At 50.3% G+C, this 23,055-nt stretch overlaps 1 protein-coding gene across 2 annotated transcripts in view; it reads right to left on the minus strand.

Annotated features, from left to right (window-relative positions):
* The window catches only part of MYZAP (myocardial zonula adherens protein), an 87,288-nt gene extending 79,055 nt beyond the window's left edge, over positions 1–8,233 (minus strand). For both annotated transcript variants that reach the window (XM_081110381.1, XM_081110382.1), the window contains exon 1: positions 8,104–8,233. In XM_081110381.1, coding sequence (XP_080966507.1) covers positions 8,104–8,178 — 75 coding nt within the window. In that variant the 5' untranslated portion in view covers positions 8,179–8,233. The remainder of the gene's footprint in view (positions 1–8,103) is intronic.
* Positions 8,234–23,055: the final 14,822 nt, after the last annotated feature.

A 23,055-nucleotide genomic window follows, 5' to 3' on the forward strand; every position in this document is an offset into this window, starting at 1 on the left:
CTGTACCTGGAAGCTAGGTATGTTCCCTGACCGGGGGAATCAAACCCACAACCTTTTGGTGTACAGGACGACAATCCAACCAACTAAGCCACCTGGCCAGGGCACATTTTTGTTTTTTAAATACACTCTGATCACTGGTGTAGATTTATATGGGAAATGTCTTTAAGGAAACACAACCAACTGGTGATGGTGGTGGTAGTCTCTAGAAAGCGGGATTTCGGCATTGCTTGCAACTGTTGCAAGTTTTTTCATTAAAATAATAACAGCATTAATGATAGCACTAATAAAGATTGACAGCAATGTATCAGAAAGATAGGAGGAAAGATATCCACCTTTCCTAAACCCACAGGACTGCCTCGGGAGCAGCAAACAGGACATCTCAGTGGTCTGGAAGGTACGCCGAGTTCCTCAACAGAAGCATTATGAGAAGTAACCCCCGAATGCACCCATTAGGTGGGCCTGGTGTGGTTTACCTCTCCTTATTCATTTGTTTTCAGGAATCCACTCATGGGGAAATCTCCCCCTGAGTAAGAGCAAGGCAAATCTCTCAGCATTTGGTGATGCTGCTCTCGATGGTTTCCTGAAACTCAGATACACAATAGTCAGAGCAAGTCAGGCTGGCAGCACCTGAGAGGCAGGTAGGGTGCTTTATTCTCAGGGGTTCCCACAGCGGCCGGCTCAGCCTTGTGTTCTGAACAGTGAGGAATGCTGAAAATTACTACCCTGAACGCCACTGCTACTGGGCCAGCCACCCCTATAGGTGAGGGTCCCCTCCAGTGCATAAAAACAGAAAGATGGACTCAGTGTATTTGATCACTCAGTTACTGAGCACCCACTACTTGTAAAATACTTTTAAGGGCTCTGAGAATCCCAAGATGAAAAAGAAACAGCCATGCCCCCAGGAGCTCAGAATCCAAAAGCACACCCAAACAAGGCAACCAGGAACACTTAGTGTGACCAACACAAGGTCCTGAGGGACAGGACAGGTTGGTGAACTCCACTTCCTGGATTCTAATATTGGCCCCCACACCTACTAGCTCTGAAGCCTTTGGAAAGCTACTTGATCTTCAGCGTCAGTTACCTTGGTTGTAAAACAGAGCCAACAATACTGCAGCACCACTCTCTTAGGACTGTGGTGAGGATTAAATTAGCGAATACATGCCAAGGGCTGAGAACAGTGTCTGGCACATATTAAGCCCTCTGTAAGCATCCTTGGTTACTATGGGAATATAGGAAGGAGAACAATCATCTTACCTGGAGGCAGGAGCGTATACGGAAAGGCTCCTAGAGCTGACATTTGTACTGGGTATAGAAGCACAGGAAGAACTTTTCAGGTCAGTGAGGTTTGAAAAACTCATAGTCTGAATAACAGACAACTACCACACAAGGTGTTTGCTCCCGGCTGGTCAAAGGCGCAGAAGCTGGCCTGTTCTAAGAATGGTAAGTGGGCCAGCAGCCTAGGCTAGAGTAGAAGAGAAAATGGGCAAATAGGCACAGAGGCCAACCTCTAACAATCTACAAACGGCAGCTGCAGAAGCAAGGCCTCTAACGGAAGACCGGGCGCCATCGCTGGAGGAACTAAAACTCAAACCTGAGTTCAGTGATTCAATAGCAATTATTGGGTACCTCCTGTTGTGTCCACACACTGCAACATGGACAGAAGGGGAAAATGGAGAGATCCGGCAAGCTGTGTACCCTCACTGCATTGGTAGCCCTTACAGTGCTTAAAATAGGATCAACACAACATAGGCCCTTGCTCAGTAAATACCAGTATGGATTTCTTTTGGGGTGGAACTAATACGCAGTAAGGAGAATATGCCTGAAACTCCCTAGAGAGCCTCCCACATTCTTCAAACTAACCCCCATGGGAAGGAGAGCAAGGGAAGGGCAGACAGCATTCAAGCCACCACCACAAGCATTCAAGCTTTCGCCACAAGGAAATACACAAGCAAGCCCTTGTCTGCAACTCAGGGTTCCTGGAAGCTAAGCCTGCTCTCTGAGGCTTGTTTCTGACCCCTTTGTGGAGCAGAGGGCTGCAGATCTACATGCCATTATGCTCTCAGCTTCAGGCACCTGGGCTCCCTTGAGGAAAACTATCCATCTCAAATAAAAAGGGGTGGAGAAGATGACCCTGAGAGGTGACAGGTGTTGCTAACCCATTTATGACCATGGATTTCCCTAAGGAAATTAGCCAACTGCATTTACATTTCTCTCAGCCCTGGTCTGCGCTGTGACTGTGGGGGCCCTTGCCCAGCTCCACCTAACAAGAGAAGGTGTGGATCCTGTGGCTGTGGTGGGAGGATGGATCCCACCCCTTCTCTGCTCAGCACAAGCATAAACTCTCCAGAAAGCTCAGGCCAAGCAGTGTGGAACAGGGCATGCCTGTTCTGGAGTAGGCCTCTTATCTCTGCTGCGGCCCTGAACTTGAAGGCCTCATTATCTACATCAGGGTGGGGCAAACTTTTTCTGTAAGTACCCGAGAGTAAACATTTAGGTTTCCCAGGCCACTATAAAAATCATGCTTAGCTCAAAGTATACAAAATAGGCCAAGGACTGGCTTTGGTCCATGGGTAGTAGCGTGCTAACCCCTGACCTATATAGTCGGACACTTTTTCCCCGTGTCAGGGCTGGCTCCAGACGAAATTCATAAATAGGAGATGTGACTTCTCTCCCTGTCATGCTGGCTCACTTCTATACCAGCACACAATGTGCGAACACCAAGATCAGGGAGAGCACGTTGGTAAGTGAATGCTCAGAGAGATAGCAGTGTGACCTGCAGTGTATGACTCCCCCATGTGCCCCTCCCAACAGCCTGGCCCTTCCAGGAGGCCAAAGGGACCTACCAGAACACTGTCCCTGGAGTGGAGGCATTTCCACAAAAGCTGTAAGGGGAGAGCAAAGCTGGAAGAAGGAGTTGCGATCCTTGGCTGCACGCTGAAGTCACCTGGGGAGCTTCCTGAACAATACGGATGTTATTCTCTGCTCTCTGAAGTTCTTGTTTAAAAGGTCTGGGGTGGCGCCTGGGCACAGATTTCTAAGCTTCTTGGTGATGCTATGTACAACCAGGGTTGAGAACCACTGACTTAACCAAAGGAATGAAACTCCAATTATGCAACAGGATGAGGTAACTGCAAAATTGGAGGCCTTCCCAGAACTGTCAGACTCCTCACCTGGACCAGCACTCCCATCCATGTGTCACCTGCTTCCTGCCCAGGTGAGCCAGGGCTGATGGGCTGGCTTTACTCCCAGCTTCCCTTCCTGTTTTCCCCTTTGCCAATGCAATGCTAAGTGAGGCTCCTTTAGGACCCTGGTGACTGCCTCTTTTTAGGCACCCAGTACAGCAGGCCTGGGGAGGGAGGGTCCCTGAAGTAGTTGATCGTAGGTGATGCAAACAATGACAGGGTTCACAAGCCTCTCGGGGCACACGGAAGAGGAGGGTTCAGGGCACACTTCCGGGAGATGACCCTTCATCAGAGGAGAGGCACAAAAATGGTGGCAAGGCAAGGAACAGCATGGAAAGCTTGGGGAATGGCGAGCAGTTTGGAATATCTGGGACAAACATGGGGGGAGACAGAGAACGAAAGGCAGATCAGAGGGACCTGGATGCTAAACTAAGGGTCTGTAGTTTCTCTGGCAAAGGGAATTTCCAGAACACAGTCCCAGGAGTGTCTGCATTTCCACAAAATGAGGGGGCTCTTGAAGCAGGACTCGGGTGACTGAATTTTGCATTTCACTCTGGCCTTAAGGAACAAGTAAGAGTCAACAGTGAGACTGACATTTAGGAAATATCACTCATCTAAAGAGGGAAAAGCAGTAAATGCCACCGTGTCACTCTTCAGTGTGGTGGGCAATACTAGAACTGTTTCAGCCTGAGAGGGCTCGCCACAGGAAGCTCTACGACCACGACGCACAGAATCACTGAAAGCACTTTTTTTTTTAACCCTCGCCCTAGGGTATTTTTCCACTGATTTTCAGAAAGAGTGGAAGAGAGCGGGAAAGACAGAGAGAAATATCGATATGAGAGAAATACATCGATTGGTTGCCTCCTGCACACGCCTCAACCAGGGCCCGGGCTGGGGAAGAGCCGGCAACCAATCGAACCTGGGGACCTTTAGGTCTGTAGACCAACACGGAAAGCATTTTAGATCGAAACATTTCAACATGGTCTCTGGTTAGTTAACACTGGATCCACAGCCCCCTGAACTCAATTAGACAATTTCTGAAGCTGAATGACTTCAAAGGGTTTCCCAAGTGACTAGAAGCTTCCAGGTCTCAAGTTTCCTGAACAGTCCTGAGGACTCATCCTACACCTGACACAGCAAGACAGGTGAACCAAACCAGAGAGGCTGGGACAGTTCTTTTTCTTTATTTTTTTTTTCTGAGATAGGACTGTCAACTTTTAGTGGCAGAGGCTTTTGGGCTAAGCCCTGAGGATGCCAGGGTTCCCAAACTTTGCAACTTGGCCTGTCAGGGTCTGGCTCAGGAGGCCCCTGTCCACGCCCTCCCTGGTGGATGCTGCAGCCAACTTCCCTCCCTAGACCCTGAGGTCCCACAACACCCGTGTCCCTTCCTCAGAGCCTGTGGGACAATACAGAAGTTATGCACACAGTGTTTCTGTGAAAAGGAAAGGGAAATGAGGTAAATACCTGTCTGGCCCATTCATTGCCCAGCGAAAGAGAATTCTTTATATTGAGCCAATCAGGCAGAAATGGGACCCAGGAGAGTGGCGCATGAGCTAGGAAGTGATGACTGGCAGGCCTGTTTTGGCATTTAACAGAGGAAGCCTCTGCCAAATAAACAGAAATGTGGGCAAGAGCAGGCTAGGAGACAGTCCTAGCCTTGTGGCCTTGTTGGGTTTGGGGTTTGTTTTTTTAGTGTTTGTTTTTTTTAAATTGACTTGAAAGAGAGAGAGGCATTGACTTGTCATTCCACCTAGCTATGCACTCATTGGTTGATTCTTGTGTGTTCCCTAGTCGGGGATCAAACCTGAAACCTTGGCGTACCTGGTCGATGCTCTAACCAACTGAGCTATCCAGCCAGCCAGGGCCAGGGTTTTGTTTTGTTTTGTTTTTATATGCCACCAAGGGGCCATGATAACAGTAACATCAGCCAACAGTCTTTTATTATCAGTAGGCGATATTCATAATATCTAATGGTGCGGGAAGACACCCTTGACAGGTCTCACACCACCCTAGCTGGGCGGCTTGACCAAAAAGATCTGGCTGCACAAAGCAACATGTGCCTGCCCCCAAAAGCGCACAACCTGGCCACACAACTGACCTTTCACTTCAAAGGCTCGTTCGTGGGATTGACTGCATTTACAAAATTTCTTTCAAAATCATGAAGCAATGTCGGCATTTTAAAGATATCTTCCCCATTCTCCAAGGTCATTTTTCTGCCTATGGTTATTCTCCAGCCAATTTATCTTCCTGCTGTTGCCATAGATAAAACTATTTTTAGAGCACAACTGGTTTGGAGGCAGATTGTTTTAACAATTTCACAACCCCTGCTGTTGGCATCCATACATGCCTCTTAGAGCTTTGTTTATCAGCTGACAGGAATTACTCTCCCACCTACAGTTGTTGTTTTCTTCCTTGAAAGATGATTTCAGATAAGAAGGAAGTATAAATTGCAGGTGGCAGCCACTCAATGAAGGATAACTGGTGACAGTCTGGTCTGGCCAAACCACCCCTGGCAGCTGACTCAGAGAACTCTCTGCTCAGTGTCAGCTGTCACCACCATTTCTGGTTGGCTTGAATGTCTACACCAACACAGCCTGGTTCCCCTGCAGCCCCTAATTTGGTAAGAAAACAGAAATGCTGTTTTAATGGCCAACGTTATTGTTCAAGACCATCCCTTGTCCGACATCAGAAAGGAAAGACAGAACAGTGCAGAGTTTATTGAAAAACTTTCGACTTCAGGAACACGTTTCATGATTACGTGTTTGGTCTACCACTTTATTTTCAAGACAGTGTGCTCCTGTTTTTCACAAAAATAATGTGTTTTGCTCTAAAGCAGTCCAATATGCCACTGTTATACAGTATATATCGAGTTCCATTCAGAAGGACGATAGTTCCTCCTTTCAGCATCCCAAAAATGTCAATGGCCCTGCAAACTCCTACTCATCCTGCAAAACGAAACTCAAATATCTCCTGCAGAGGGAGGCCTTGCTCAGATGCTTCCAGAAGAGCCTGTCCTTGCAGCTTCCACTGGACTTACCAACACTCTACCCCACTAGGGCAACCCTCACACTGTATGATGGTAGTTTGTGACAGTTTGCCTCCACAGGTAGAGTGAACCCGTGTCTGGCCCTGAATCACACAGAAGAGATCTATAAATGTTGTTTAATAAATCAATCAAGCATCAATCAAAAGATCGCAGCCTCTCATCACACACACCCCCACACACATGCACACACAGACAGTACTCATGACATTTGCAAATCATGAACAGAGGTGGAACTCACAAAGGAAATCCTAGAACCTTCAGAAATCTTCTCAAAACAAGTACTCATGTGCTCAGAACAGCCCTGCATGGTTTGATTCAGGGCCCTGACCCCTTCTCTCCAAAGTATTTAGGTTGTCTTATTCAAAAGGCAGAGCCTCTTCAATAGTGCGTCCACTGGGCCAGACACGCAGAACTAAAGAAATTCTTGAAACTAAATTTTGAGAAGACATCTTCAGAAAAGTTGGTACCTGTCACGTTTGCATCCACCCACATTAGCACTCCAACTGCTCCAATCAGCTCCCGCCTCTGGAGGGGGACTCAGACAATGCAATTCGTGCAATCTGGTTCACACATGACTGTCCTGGCTCAGGCCTAGCCTTTCAGTGACTCTGTTCTTTCTCAGTCATAACTGTGTTCCAACTGTGAAGGATTTCCACAGAAAAAGGCAAATACCCATCTTGGATAAGGCCGGGGCTGTGGTTGGAATCCCACTTGGACCTAATGGGGATCATGCTTTACGAAGCTAATGACTGAACAACCAGAATTCTGTCAATCCTAACTGTCCTGTGTATGTGCACATTCATGCGCAGATGGGTGTGTGTGCACACACACACTCACATACCTGCACACACAGCCCAGAGCTCATCACTTGGTCCACACCCAAAAATAACACAACACCTTCCTTCCAGAGCTCAAGAAAGACAGCATAAGGCAACTGCTAGTCACTCAGCTGAAGTATATCCAAAGCAATTATGCGAGCCTACAAGACTAGACCACAACGAGATAGCAAAGTGGCCCTGACTTAATCACCCATTTAGCTAAACCCTGGGGAAACACACTGGAGAGGTCTGAACCGTGGAAAAGAGGCGCCAGATCATAAGTACTGAATATCATGCTGAATAGATGAACTGAGAAGCCCAAGCCAAGGCCCTGGCAGTGTGCTCCGCGGTGCTGATCTGGAAGAGAAAGATGCAACCTGCATGTGCGTAGCATGTCTTTCCCAGAGCACCTGGAGAGGGGAGAAAAGATGCAAAAAAGGTCGCAGAGAAACAGCGCTTCCAAAGGGCAACCTCCCCGGAGACGGTGCCCACGGCTATCCCAGGGCTGCTTCTGCTGCCACTGTGCTCATATTTAAATCAGAAAGAAGAAAGAGGTTTGCATAAATGCCAGTCCCAGGCCACTGGGCCGCAGCGGCTGGCCCCGACTTTGTCCGGTGAAGGCTACCTTGGCTAAGCGCACTCCACCAGCAAGCACTGTTATTCTATCCCCAGTGGGGACCAGACACCCTTTTTCAATCGCTGGACGGAGGGAGGTTTGGGTGTCAAAGACGTTCTTTACCTCTGCGTCTCAAGGTAGGGATACTGCAGAAATGGTCCCCCTTGCGTTTTAAAATGGTGCCAGTAAACTTGGCTTGGCTGGGGAGTCAGGAAAGAGAGGAAATCTCTGGGAATTCCAGAAAGTCCCCTAAACACTTCCGCCCCCGAGGCGTCCAGATGAAGGGTCAAGGCCGGATCTGGAGCAGAATCCGAAGGCTGAGCCAGGGTGGGGCGTCGGGGCCAGGGACCGGCTCCCGCGCGCCCCCTTCCCCAGACCCCTCCTGCCGGGCGGCCGGACCGGGGAAGCAGGACCACGGCGGCGCCGTCCCCAGCTACTCACCCTCCGGCTGGGTGTCCCGGGCGTCCTGGTGCCGCCGCCGGAGAGCAGAGTGACGGTGGACGTCGAGCGCAGCATCCCGCAGCGGCAGGAGACGCGGGCTCCGAGCGGCGCTGCTCCGGGCGGATGAGCGCGGTCCCGCCTGCGTGGGGCGCCGCCGGCCAGTAGCCACTGCGGCTGGGGCGCGGCGGGCGGGGGCGGGAGCGGCGAGGAGGGGCGGGGCCGGGCCCGGGGGCGGAGCCGTTGGCGGCCCGAGAGCCCTCGCCTTACCCGTCAGGCTGCATTTTCTCCGAAGCGGGTGGCCGGCCAAAGTTGCAAAGCATCCTACCCCTAAGGCGGTGCGCGTCCCCCTGGACGCCGGGGCTCTCGCTGCCGTCTGCGGTGTCAAGGTCCACCTGTCCCTTCATCCTCAGATGCTCTGACGGCCCACTCCCACCCTGGCTGCCCCAGGAGGCTCTGCCATATCCCTGGGGGTCGCCAGGACCCTCACCCCAAGTCATTCATTCAGTATTGATTGAGTGCCTACCATGTGTCCCTCCCAGCAGCCAGCAATCATCTGCTCCCTGTCCTCATGGAGTTTGCAATCCGGTGGGGACACAGAGACGGCAGGTGTTGGTAATTTGGTGGAAGAGGAGATGCCATACGGAGCACTCAACCTGGCCTTAGGTGTTGGTCGGTGTAGGGAACACCCCCAAGAGGAGCTGATGACTAAGCTAAGACCTGAAATACAAGTAGGATAGAGTGTTCACCACAAACTGCTCCTGTTTAATATTCGGCGATTACCGCGGGCCCACTGGCCAGCCCTGGTCCGGTGTTGCCTCCATCAGTCCTCACAGCCAGCCTTTGAGGCAGGCACTGTCATTAGTCTGCATCCCCATTTTGCAGCTGAGGACATTGACTCACCAAGAGATTGAGTAGCACAGCAGGGGCCCCACCGGCTGGTAAATGGCAAAGCTAGGATGGACCCCACAGTTTGACCCTGGTGCCTTGCTTGTCCACTACGCTGCCCCCCCTCGCAGAGGAAGGAGTTCCAGGCCAGAAGAATGGGCCTGTGCAAAGACGGGTAGAAGGCAAGAGAAGGTATGGCCTATTTTTGAGGAACTGAAAATATCCCAGTGTAAGGGGCTCATGGTGGAGAAGCAGCAGAAGGGAGTCCAGGCAGACCAGGAAGAACTTGATGTGTTTTTCTGCAAAGACAATCTCTTTCTACTCACCCTCCAAAGCCCAGATCAAACACTGCCTCCTCACCAAGATCTCCAGGACCCTCCTGCCCTGCACACCCAACCTCATGAACCCAGCAGCTGTTAGAGGTGTGTGTGTGTGTGTGTGTGTGGGTGTGTGTGTGTGTGTCCCCTTCCCCAGTGGTGAGCTGCTGGACCATTCTCAACCTCCAGTGCGGCACCAATATGGAAGATGCTCAAATGTTGCTGGACAGACACTCGCTCCTTCTGCAGACGAGGAAGTGAGGCCATCATCACCACGGCCGCTGTGCCGGCATTCTAAGCGCCCTATAAGCATTTTCTCACCAGTTCTCAGCATGACCCAACAAGGTGGATGCTGTTATCATCCCCATTTGCAAATGAGGAAACCGAGGCCCAGGCACATTAGGATAATTGGTGAAGTGCTGGGACTAGACCTCTAGCCTTCGAATTGCAGGTCTACTGCTTTTTACCACACTTCCCCCTGCATCCTCCCCTCCAGCCATTCCTCTAAAAAGAGGTCCTTCATGAGGGGGTGTTTTTCCAATGTACTTCCATGCAGCTCCTACTCGTGGGAGACTTTTGCAAGACTAAAATGTGGGTCTGCTTTCAATAAAACGTGGTCCAAATGTGGCTGTTGAAAGCCAACATGGGTTAGAAAGAGCTGCATGGCTACCTCGGCAGAAAAAGGCTAATGGTTATTGTTGTTTTGTTGCGTTGCCCTGAGGAGAGAGGAAATGGGCTGCTGTTCAGACAGAGTCAAAATAGCATGGCATCATCCATGTTTGTTTACATTATGGCAACTGCCCAAGTGACCACCCAAGACGGAGGCAGCTTCTGAGAGGAAGTGCGGCCCATGGGCTCATTTTTCCTCCATCTACCCAAGTCTTTTTCATATTGTTAATATAATGCAGTGTGTTATGGTTCATTACAAAAGCAGCAGGCTGCACACCTGCGTGTGAGCTCTTTGTGGAAACTGGGTCTTGTTTACATCTCTTCCTGCCCAGTACTCAGAACGGTAATTGGCATGTTGTAAGTGTACAGTAAATGTTGAATGAATGAAGAAATGATGTTACAGAGCAACATTTCAACTCCCTTATGATCAAGCAATACAGAAACCAAGATCCTTCTCAACCCAGCTTCTGGGGCGGGGGCGGTGGGGGGGGGGGAGTGAGGGAGCGGGGGTGGGGTGCCGGGGGAAGGGTCTCCGAGCAGCTTGCCAGCTGAAGCAGCCAGAGCCCCAGGATGGTCCCAGCCAGGAAAGTTCCCCATGCGGGGCTGTCACTAACGGCTGTGGGTGGCGGGATTGGACAGATGCCAGGCTCTGGCTTATGCCACAGCCCCTCTCTGCCAGGCCAAGGCATAAGGAACTGCACGAGAGAGGAGAGTGGAAAGGAGGAGAAGGGAAAAATGGAAAGATAAATAGGGATTGAGAAATCAGTGAAAAGGTGGGTCTAGAATGAGAAGAAAAAGTCAGAAATGAAGTCATAGTCACAGGTTTCTGTGAGCAGTTCTGGGGGGCGGGGGGGAGATAAAAAGGAAGAATTGACTCTTGGAAAGAGGAATCAAAAGCTGAGCACCTCTACCCCATCCAGAGTCCTCAATGCTCCACAGAAAGAGGGTCGGAAGGGGCAGACTTGACAGGGACAGGGCTCTGGTGTGGCAGTCACCCTGTTCCCCTCCAACATTGCCCCAGTCTACTCCGGCCCCCGTGAGCACTGGTGACAGGATCGCACTGTCTGGGCTGGAGGGCACAGGAGCGTGCAGCTGTCTCCGCTGCCAGCCCTTTGCATCCACACTAATAGCCACGTAGTCCTGAGATCTGTCCTAAGTCTCTTGGCTAAAGCACAGGTCTGCAGGCAATGCTAGAGGTCTGTATAAACGCCCTTCTTTTTCTTGAATCCAGTCACTGGTGCACCTCCTTCTCTCACCCAATCCTAGATTTCTCTCCCATATCCTCCCACCCTCTGCCTGCGGAATTGTTGCTCTCTGCTGAGCCCCCTCTGAGTTCTCCATTGGCATCTTCAGTTGACGGGCTTATAATGGGACCCATTTCTCCAGCAAAATCCAAACCGGCAAAGACTATCGTTATTTCTTGGCAGAAACAATCAGGAACTGAGTTGCTGGACAAGGACCCAGAGTAGGTGAGCCCAAGCGATGCCAGGCTTCCTGTTACTCGTGCCCGCTTCTCTCTTACGTTTCTGAGGCTTCCCTTTCCTTCGTCTTCATTCAGCTGTCACCGCATCACAAAGCCCTGGCATATTCTCCTGTTCTGAATGCCAAACAGAGACCAGATTTTCACAGTGAAAGAAGGACACATTTCCAACCCAAGGACAAGGGTGTTGAATTACAAAGCTTCTTTGGATAAAGTAGAACAAGAAACAGCCCGTATTCACGGGTGTCTGAGAAGCAGAGATAAGGAAAGCAGACTGAGAGGAACCCTATCCCCTGGCCAAGCCACCCAGATACACGGCATTGAAAACCTGTCTAGACACAGGGGCTGGAACCACTCTGGGGAACCACTGAAAATAGCGCTGCGCTCACCGGTTAACCCTGGAACACATGAACTACTGGCAGGGTAATAAGAAGCCAATTCACTGAACAAATGCAGGCCAGGGGCCTACTGTGTGCCAGGTGCTGGGGACACAGAGATGAGCAAGACAGCCGCTGCTTTCTAGGAGTTCACAATCAACTGGGGAAGAGAGACATGTACTTAGTAAAATGATAGTTAACACTTACACAGCACTTACTTTGTGCAAAAGGTTGAAAAGGCATCAATTAATTTAATCTTCCCAGCAACTCAGTGAGGAAGAGGCCACTATGTCCCCTGTTTTGCAGATGAAGAAATCACGTCCGGGGAGGTGAAGTGACTTGCCTGTGGTTCCAATACTTATAAGTGGTGAAGCTAAGCATCAGCCCAAGGCCAGAAGGCTCCAGAGTCTGTGGACTTGACTGTTCACCTCTTGGTCTGGGTTAGGCACAGACCTGAGGCATGTGCAGAGCACTGTGACGGACACCGGAGGAGGGAATCCAAGCTGCGGCTGCAGCAGAGGATAGGAAAGGCTCCCTGGGAAAATGAGGAGGAAAAATTGGGGCATTAGGGGGGTGAGGGGCCACAGGAAAGCATGAGGTCAGAGGGTCTGGAAAATGTGTGTGAGCCATTTTGCTTGAACTTCAGGGCAGGAGGGAAAGTCCAGAGACAAAGTGGTATGGAATAAGGTTACAAAGGCCTTGAATAAAGTTGAGAATCGATCTGCAAGTGATGGATACCTCCTGAAGGTTTGCAACCAGGGGCGTGACAAGATCAGGCTGCAGAGAGAAGAGTACAGAAGGAAGGCAGAGACTGCAGGCCAAGTACAGCTGACCCTTGAACAATGCAGGGTGAGAGGTGCCTATCCCCTCCCCCCAGAATAATTGAAAATCTGTGTATACTAGTAAGTTTTGACTCCCCTAAAACTTAACTACTAGCCCTAGCTGGTTTGGCTCAGTGGATAGAATGTTGGCTTGCAGACTGAAGGGTCCCTTGTTTGATTCCGGTCAAGGGCACGTGCCCAGGTTGTGGGCTCAATCCCCATTTGGGGGCATGCAGGAGGCAGCCAATCAGTGATTCTCTCTCATCACTGATGTTTCTATCTCTAGCTCTCTCTTCCTTCCTCTCTGAAATCAATAAAAATATATTTTAAAACTTAACAACTACTGTTGACAGGAAGCCTTACTGATAACATAAACAGCCCATGAACACATATTTGTATGATATATGTATTATATACCGTATTCTTACAATAAAGTAAGCTAGAGTAAAAATGTTAAGAATATGATAAGGAAAATACATTTACCGTCGTTTTTGAAAAAAATGCGAGTATAAGTGGATCTATGAAGTTCAAACCCGTGTTGCCCAAGGGTCAAAAGTACTTTGGCTTCTACTAAAATAGCACTGATATGAGATAAAAAGGCTCTGTACTAAGGCAATCCCATCCTCAGAAAGGTCACCAGTTAGATTCCCTGTCAGGGCACAAGCCCCGGTTGTTGGGTTCAATCCCCAGTAGGGGGCGTGCAGGAGGCAGCCAATCAATGTTTCACTCTCTCAGATTTTTTTCTCTCTCTCCCTCTCCCTTCTTCTTTCTCTAAAAGCAATAAAACCATATTTAGAAGAAAAAAAAAAGGACGAGTGATCCTTCCTCAGCCCTGGGCCTTTGTCATGCACTGAGCACACAGGGGCAAATCCGGACATCCAGCTGGAGGAAGGCATCCTTCTGACTTTCCAAGTAGCTAAATGGGCTTGTAGTAAAAAATGTGCAGGTGCAAAGGCATACTATTATGTATTTATTTTTTCAGGAAGACAAACTGGTGACTGTCTTTAAGAGGAAGTAGGCTCCACCCAATGTAAAAAAAAATAATAATAAGCACAGATGGGAAGGAATAAGGCAGATGAGAAATGGTAAAGGAATGAGGGGCTTTCCTCAGCAGTGTGGCACCAAGAACACCTTCTTTTGGCACCCGGGTGCTTCCTTCAGTAATTTAGGAGATTCCTCTGAAACATCCAAATTGGTGACTGGTCAGTAAGTCCCATTTGGACCACTTAACATATAAGTAATACCTGTATTTGAGTTTATACCGAAAATGGAATGGCTAATCTATAAAGGGGAATTTTTTGGTTTTTAAAAACAGAAAGTCCTGAAATGTTTATATATGTATATTCACGTAGAACACCTGATACATCTTTTCATGCTATGACTACCATCTTATATCAGCTTCGCACAGAAGCAGACTCTGAGCCAAAAACTCATGCATAGGGGATTATTAAGAAGGTGCTCCCAAGAGAAACCAGGAAGGGAGTAGAGATGCAGGAAGGGGAAGAAGTTGGCCAGGGCACCATCTTAAGCAAAATTCTTGATCAGCCTGATCCCCCTGGCAGTTCCAGGGTGTGAGCTGCACCTGAGTGTAGCCTCCAGACACTAAGCTGCGTGTCTGCACTCCTGATTTCAGTCACTCCTTGGTGTGGGGTGGGGGCAGGGGAGGTATATCTTATGAGCAAGGGATCTCTATGCCCATGGAACATCCTCTGAAGGTCACAGGCACAGACTATTAGCATCAAATCACACAAAGGCTGGAAAACAGACACACGGAACTGGTAGAAGGGGACCGAGAAGCTTCAGGTGGGCACCAACTGTGTCCACTACATCTCTGTATGATATCTATACTAGAGGCCCTCAGGGCAGTGTGTGTGTGTGGAGGGGGTCCTCAGCCCGGCCTGCACTCTCTTGCAGCCTGGGACCCCTCGGGGAATGTCCAACTGATGGCTTAGGCCTGCTCTCCAGGGGATTGGGCCTAAGCTGGCAATCAGACATCCCTCTGGCAGCCCAGGAGTCCTCAGGGGAGCAGGCCTAAGCCATTAGTTGGACATCCTTAGCGCTGCCTCAGAGGCAGAAGAGGCTCCCACCATTGCCACTGTGCTGGCCAGCCATGAGCTGGCTTCTGGCTGAATGGTGCTCCCCCTGTGGAAGCACACTGACCACCAGGGGGCAGCTCCTGCATTGAGTGTATGCCCCCTAGTGGTCAGTGCGCATCATAGTGACCAGTCATTCCCGGTTAGGTCAATTTGCATATTAGCCTTTTATTATTTATACATATAAAACCTTAATATGCAAATAGACCAAACAGTGGAACAACCAAACAACCAGTCGCTATGACGTGTGCTGACCACCAGGGCGCACACGTGGAACATGGTGGGCTTCAGCAGCAGGCAGCAGAGTGTGGGTTATGGAGAGCGTCAGCCGCTGCAGGATGGTGGAGCAAGTGAGCAGGGGTGCCAGACCAAGGTTGGGCACCGGTCGCTGTCATCAGGGCAAGCCTCTGGTGGTTACTGAAAATTCTTTGCTCCCATGTGCCAAGGTCCTGCCTGGTGCTCGCACCTGCTGCCAGGGCCAGAGCTACTGCTCACACCCACTGCTGGTGCCCGGCACCAGTCCTGATCGCTCAGCACCATCAGCGGATGTAAGCAGCAGCTACCGGTCCCAATCGCCCCTGAGGGCCCCGGCCCCGCTTGCACCCGCTGCTGGTGCCAGCCCCAATCGCTCTGCGCCATCAGCAGGTGTAAGCGGGGCCAGCGCCATCAGTGAATAGGAGCTATGGCAGCGGGAGCCAGTCTACCAGCAGACAGGGGACCAGGGGGCCGCAGCAGGAGGGGCCGGGCAGGGCCATGAAGGATGGGCCAAGACCCGCCCCTGTGCCCACTGCAGCCTCATGGCCCACAGTTCCTTTCAAGGTGCATGAATTCATGCACTGGGCCCCTAGTATAGGATAAAATCTGGATATGCATACAGATACCAAGGGGTATGTAATATGTCATTGTCAGAGTAATGATGGCTGGAACAAGAATGACCAGAGACCACTGTGTGGCCCAGAGAGTCTGGTACAAAACAGTCCAAAAGGATCAGAGGGAGGAACATTCAACCTACTGATGGAAGAGACAGCATCCAAAAAAAGAATCTGGAGCAAGAATCAGAATCTGACAAGATGGAATCACCAGGAATAAATCTGTGGTCTTCACCCTGGGGCCAAAGTCAATAGGGGCACCAGTGGAGGACATGGAGAACCAGCTCAGCAGCGACATGTGCTACAGACACCTGTGGATCTCAGCCTGGCCAGTAGCTCCACAGAAGCCCACCCTTCAGTGACCCAGAACATCTCATCCTATTCAAGCTGCATTTAGAGAGAGGCAGAGTCTGGAACCAGAAAGGCAAAACTCCCTACTATATGGTGCGGGTCCCACCATGCCTGGAATGTGTCCTTTGGTTCTGGATGCCCTGGTTTAAAAGGGTATGGGTTGCCCAAATAATTTCAGAAGAATATGACACTGATGGTATAAAAACTTGACACTAACCAATGGGAGATGTAGGTGACAGAGCTGGGAATATTGTTTTAAAGAAGAAAAGACTGGGGAACTTGTTAGGTGACTTTAATTGTTGAAGGACTGTCATTGTGGAAGAAAGGTTCTGTCTAACCCAAAGTGTAGAATGGGGTCCAGTAGGTAAAAGCTACAGGGAGATGGAGTGCAGTGCAATCTAAGCAATACTTTAATCGCCAGAGCTAACCAAGGAGAGGGGATAAAGAAAAGAAAGTGAGGAGGGAGGAAACGATGGGCAGGGCTAACACAGAGGCAGGCAGGGCATTCCCATCACTGGAATGAGGCTCTATCAGTGGTCCCCATGCCCAACTCCACACCAAAGCCACCTGGAGACTTGCTAACAATACACTTCTGGGCCCTGAACCACAGATATTCTCCGTTAGTGGACCTGGGATAACACTCGGAAATCTATATTCTAATAGGCTTCCCTAATTTTTCCTTATGCATCATCCAGCCTTTGCACTCTGACCGGGCTCTGGGACCACTGGTGAAGATATCTCATCAAGGATGCCTAGAGAGATCTCAGGAATCAGATGGAGGAGGGAGCAAAGAGTAGATGCATTGATTACCTACAAATTCCAGAATCAGAGGCCCTGGGACTGGGGAATGCTAGGTTTCTCATCAGAGCAGGCAGTCTGGGGAACACTGTCTAATAGAGATCATAGGCTTTGGAGCCAAACTAACCTGAGTTTATATTGAGGTTCTTCCACATATTAGCTGAAGGGTTCTGGGAAGGTCATTTCCACTCTCCAACCCTATTCTCCTCACCTGCAAAATGGGAGGTAATTGACCCACCTCTCAGGGTCATTTTGAGGCTTTATGAATGTATAAACTATTATAGTCAAATGACTATAATATGTTGTAAGGAACCTTCTAAGGAAAACCATGGTTTGTCTGGTCATTTTGGGGTAATATGAGTGTGAAAGAGGATGGAACACTTCTTTAGATTTGGGATAGCGTCTTCAAAGCAAATATATTGTGTTCCTTACAAGTGCCAATGGAAGACATTCAGAAAAGAATAAAAGCCATTATTTTCCTACATTTGATTTGTTTTATTAAGAGATTAATATAAAGAACTAACCTGCCATTATCATGTAATGGAAGAGGATCATGTAACTTCAAAACAAAACAGCATTCACTTTTTTTAATCCTAAGAAGACCAACAATACTTCCTAACATTATGTTTCCGCCTTTATACCTCTGACAAACTCATGCAAACAGACTTCCTTTATAGCTGCTGAGCAAGTACAAAGTTTCCTATTGAACATGACCTAGGGATAGGAACAATTATTGCTCTAAGTTCAGTTTGTTCTGCCCCAAGTATGCATCTGGCCCCATCCTGCCTGCAGGGGTCTTTCTGATATGCTGATCCCTTCAGGCAGGGCCTCTCCATGGGGTTGTAAAGGTTGTTCACAGCACCAGGGCTTCCGGCTAGAAGAGCTACTGTTCCCCTTGTCAACTGTACCCCCAGCACGGGCTGCTTCTACTAGAGAAAGGGATGCCATTTCTAATCCACACGCACCCATATAGGCTGGTGTGGCCCGGCCTGGAAAGGGGGCATGGGAACTCTGATATTTCTGTGCAAGATCCCCTCTCCCTTCTTCCCCCAAAACACTTTCTACCACAGCCTTCTCTGGTTAATGGTCACTCCATTCTAGTAGTTCAGGCCAAATCCTTGGAATCATTCTTTTTAAAATATATTTTTAATTGATTTTTATTGCTTTTAGAGAGAGAGGAAGGGAGAGGGAGAAAGATAGAAACATTGATGAGAAACATTGATCAGCTGCCTCCTGCACTCCCCCTACTGGGGATCAAGCTCACAACCCAGCATGTTCCCTGACCGGGAATTGAACCAGCGACCTCATGGTGCATAGGTCAACGCTCAACCACTGAACAACACTGACTGGGCCCTGGAATCATTCTTGATTCCTCTTTTTAATCTCATACTCTACATTTCCGCTATCTGGCTCCACCTCAAAACATGTCCCAAATCTAAACACTTTCATTACCAACATTTGAGTCATTATTACCGATATCCCCTGGACCCTAGAAACAGCCTCCTAACTGGTCATGCTGCCCCTGCCCCTGCCCCACAAGAGTCCAGTCACACTACAGAGGCTGCCGTGATCCTTTTAAACCCATTCCTTCCAATGGCTTCACAGCTCTTCAGATCAAAGCCCAAGTCTTTTGCATTTAGTTTGTGCTCATCTCCCCTCATCAAGATCCAAGATCTACGAGGGCAGGAGTGTTCATCTATTTTGTTCATTCCTCTAATCCCAGAGTCTAAAACAGTGCCTGGCACAGAATAGACATACAGTAGCTCGTTCATGAATGAATGAATGAATGAATGAGCGGTCCTTTGCCATGGCCCCCAGGGTGACAGCATGCTCAAATCAGTCCATCCAAGGTCTCGGCACCTTTGGATGGGGGATAGGGTTGGGCCCCATTGCTCACTGAACCTAGAAAAACATCTAGTTCTGATCCAAACCTCCCTCTGATGTGGTTATTTCTGCCTCCCCACTGCAACAGGTCACCTTAACCCCTCCCCTTCCAGAATAAATGTCACCAGTCTCTCAATTAGTTAGGGCTTTAATGAACGGAAGGAACTCCTGATTGGACCTACAGAAGGGCCCTGGAACAAGGGAAGAGAAAGGCTCGAGCAAGGGCCAGTGAATAAGGAAAACTATTTACAACCGTTAAAACAGGGACAAATCAATCACCCTACCAATTGTGCTCTGACAAGTCTTAACACTAATCACACTCATTTGTCCCCATGCCCTATCACCCTCCACCACTGTGAGTGAACCCCTGACGTCAGAGACTGCTCATTCATCAGAGCAAACATCTGTGTGCTCAGCTCACCCAGAGACTCAGCCTTCGATCCCAGATGCCAGTCCCCCAAACCCTGCGTAATGTAGTGACAGGGCAGAGGTGGGGGAGGGGCTGGGAGGCTGCAGCTTCTGTTCTCTGGACTCGGGTACTCTCTCTCCCTTCCACACAAACATACCAGGGCAGCCCTGGCCCATCAGCTTCCTCTCCACTGAGGTCCCTCCCCTGGTGCCTGAGTGGCTCTCAAGAGGCACAGGGCACCCTAGTGCTATGATTACTCGAGTCTGTTGGGGGCATGGGATGGGATGGTGGGGTGGTGGGATGGGGTCACACTCTGCCCAGAAGGGTAGCAAGGGAACATCAGGATCTGCCCCTTGCTGTGGATGATAAGGAGAACTGCATGGTTGAAAAGTTAGGGAGGGGATGGGCATTTAAGCAACTTGTGATCACAGTCCCAGACCATTCATCAGGAGCAGAGAGTTAAAGCGAAATAGCTGTGTGTTCCACCAGGTGGGCTGAGCCCAGCAGCAGGACTCCCAGGAGAGGCCAGAGTGGCTGCAGGGAGCGAAGGGGCTGCAGGTGCAGAGCAGGGCTCAGGATAGATGACCCCTGTGCCCGGGTGGCCTGGGATACCCTCAGCACTGGAGGTCCCATGTCCCAGGAGACCCCATCAGGCCCAGGTAAACCAGAGTCTAGAAGCAGGGAGCCAAGCCACAGGAACAAACCCAGACCCCAGCGTGCAGAAGGGACAGTGGGGAGACGCAGAACCGTGTGACCCAGACAGAAAGCACAGTTGTAAGAACCAGGACAGAGGAGAGAAACTGGGCTCAGAAAGAGATGAGGTTGATCCCTTCAAAGAGGTTAAAAGATGTTCGTGCAAAAAAAAGTTTCTGTAGTCAAATAAAATTGGGAAACTTTAAGTTAAACAAAAGTACTGTATGCAGGTTTAAGATAGGACTTACTGCCCTAAAGTAGATGGAGCATCTTCCAAAGATAAATAACTATGTTTCTCCAACTTTAATGACCACAGGACCCTCCCCAGCACGTGGAGGAGCTAATACATCGAGCTCATTGGAAGCTAGCTTCACGCAGATCCCAGCAGGAGACACTGCTTTAAGGCAGCTTTCCGGGACGGGCCTAATCTGGGAAGAGAAGTTCACATGGAGTCTGATGATGTGGGATAAATAATTGCCAAGCCCCAAAGCCAGACAGAAGGACAAAGTCTCAGTTACGGACATGACAGCCAGGACAGCACTGCTGTCTGCAGCACAGCAATTGGGCCTGGGGCCATCCATTTATCAGAGGTTCATGTGCTGAAGCTCAGGACCGCTCTTGATCACAGTAAGTGCCCCGGCTGGCGGTCAGCGTACCTGATCACACTTTCCCCAGAGAAGGGAGGGCCCAGCTCACCCAGGGCCGGGGCCCACACTAAACACTGAACAGGTGCGCAGGTGGGTAGAGTGGCCGCCATTATGATGTCCATGGCTTCCACATTTGTCTTGACCGCAGTTGAATTTGATGTGATAGGGAGTAGGGGAGGTGCAGAAGGTTCTAGAACAACACTGAGCCTTAATGCACCTGGCACCAGCAATGCAGGCTCACTGTGTGGAGCCCTGTGGAGAGTTGCCAGAGTCCTTGTGGGTAGCTGGTGGGTGGCAGTCTTCTTCAAGGGCATTTACAATCTCTGGACAAGTCACTGTCAGAGCACCAAGATGAGTGGACCTTCACTGCCGGAAGCTGGTCCATCCTTGCTGCTTGACACGGTTGCTGCAGGGAAGAAACATCTGCACAGCATATGTCTCGGGGGACCTGGTGTATATGGCATACTGTTCTTGATGTGTTTGCTCCCCTTCTTGGTGCTATGTGTTTTAACCAAGGTCACCTCTCCGAGAAAGGTTGTTTCCCCAGGTAGGGATTTTTCCCTGAAGTTAGGAAGGGAATAAAACCCCTTAACTAAGTGCCAGGCGGGTAGTTAATCACTTTAACTACAAACAATCACGCTTAAACTACATAATCTTTACTCCCTGGAATGGAGATAAGAAACGCCCTAACCTTTGGAATAGAAATTGACAGGATTAAAATCAACTGATATAAATACAGAAGTAACAAGACAATAAAACACAGAACCTGGCTGGAGATCCTGGCTAGAGATCCTGGATAGAACCTGGCTAGAGAACCTGGCTATGATGATCACCTGAACGCTGCCTCCGTGTCATTCCTTCTTCACCGACTCCGTCCACACCTTTGGGAACCCCTGGACCTGCTGGGGATGGACCCCAACACTTCACGAGCTCATGTTTAAGTTCTTAGTAGGGATAAGGACTAGCCCTGAAGAGGAGTGGTGCAAAGACCAGGGAACTGGGTTCCGTGGTGGCTGACACCACTGCGTTGTCACCTCTCCAGGGCTTCACACTTCCCGTGACGGCTGAGGGCCTTGGACTGGATGTGTCTGAGGCTGCTTTTCAGCTTGGACATTCCCAAAGCACCGGCAAACAAAAGTGATCCCCAAACATGTCGCTGTTGTGACTTACTCAGGCCGTAAACTGCACTTCCCCTCCACTGTGAGCATTTCACTCACGGGTGGGTCAGGCCTCAGGGCCCCGCGCAGCGCTGCAGGCTGGGCCCTGCACTGGCTGTTCAGCGGGAGCTGCCTGCTCAGTGTGCTCTGACCCCCAGGGAGGCTGGCCTGAGGGGCAGTCAGACCCGAGGACTCGGTCAGTCCCATGGGTGCTCTGGAGCTGGTGGCCCTCAGAGCTGGGTTCATCTGAGGCAAGGACGCTGGCCTTGGCACCCAGCTTCCCCTGGGAAGGGGGCCTAACATGGGGCAATTCCTGGGCGCCATCAGCATCCACCCCTCCGTGCAGCTGGGGCAGTGAGAGGGCTGTGGGCAGCATCCACCACAGAGCCTCCGCCTCCTCCCTCGCCGTCCCTCTCTCCCCATGACTCCCTCCTGTCCCTGCTGGTCTGTGCTTCTCCCAGTGTTTCCCCAGCTTTTGTGTAACCGGGAACTCCTCAAGGGTAGGGCTGCCTTATGCACCTCATTGCCCCACACATCCACATGGTGCGCGGAAGTAGCAAGAAGGAAACAGAATGTACTGAGTAAGAGGGAGGTCTCCGCATCACACTATGACTTCCCATCCCTGGGCTTCCCATTAGGAGGGTAGTCAATTTCCCTCCCTGAGCCTCTGATTCTCAACCTGTAACATGGGGGAAATGGCTATGATCACTGCCTTTTAGATTGTTAGTATTCAATGAAGGGTATGAGCAAAGCACGTGCACGCGGCAAGTACTGACTAAGAGCAAAGGAGCAGGGCGGGCTCTCCTGCGCCTTTTCTCCCGGGCCGGTTAGCGAAGATGTGCTTTTCCAGTTCCAGGAGTGGGTGGGAGGCGAGGAGTCAGGAAAGAGGAAGCCTCGGGGAGCTGTGGCCCTGAGAGTGTGTGTGGGCGGGACCGAGGCCAGTGGCTGGCGGTGGGGTAGTCAGAGTATGGGCAACTGGGAAGACCCCAAAGTGGAGGGAGGGACGCGGAGGGGAAGACGAGGGGCAAGCTTAGCCTGGCTGTGAGACCTGCGTCAGGTCTCCCACGTCTTAGCCCTTTATCCGGGCGTTACACCCACTAAGGCCTCTGGAAACTCTCGCTCCACTGTGGTCATTATCCGCCCCAGACAACATATCAGAGAATAAGCAGACAGGTAATCATAAATGCCAGGTGTTTCCTCCCTCCCCAGTTGAGATCTCAGGACAATGCATTTATCACCGTTGCCTCACAGGGGCCGCCACCTACACCTCTGGAAATAGGAAACAGCCCGCGTACAGGGGCTGGAGGGCCTGGGTCCCCGCATCCTGTCTCCAGGGGCCTGGCGGATACTCCACCGGAAGCCACTTCCGCCCTCTCCATTCCCTCCCTCAGCAAAACCATTCAGGAGAGAGATATTTCCTGTCCTGGAGGGAGAGAGACCTTTGTCCTGCCTCTGGAGGGTGAAAGGGAAGGTACACGGTGACCGGACACTTCTAAATCCGG

The sequence above is a fragment of the Myotis nattereri genome (genome assembly GCF_964212035.1).
Source record: "Myotis nattereri genome assembly, chromosome: 1".
NCBI lineage: Eukaryota > Metazoa > Chordata > Mammalia > Chiroptera > Vespertilionidae > Myotis > Myotis nattereri.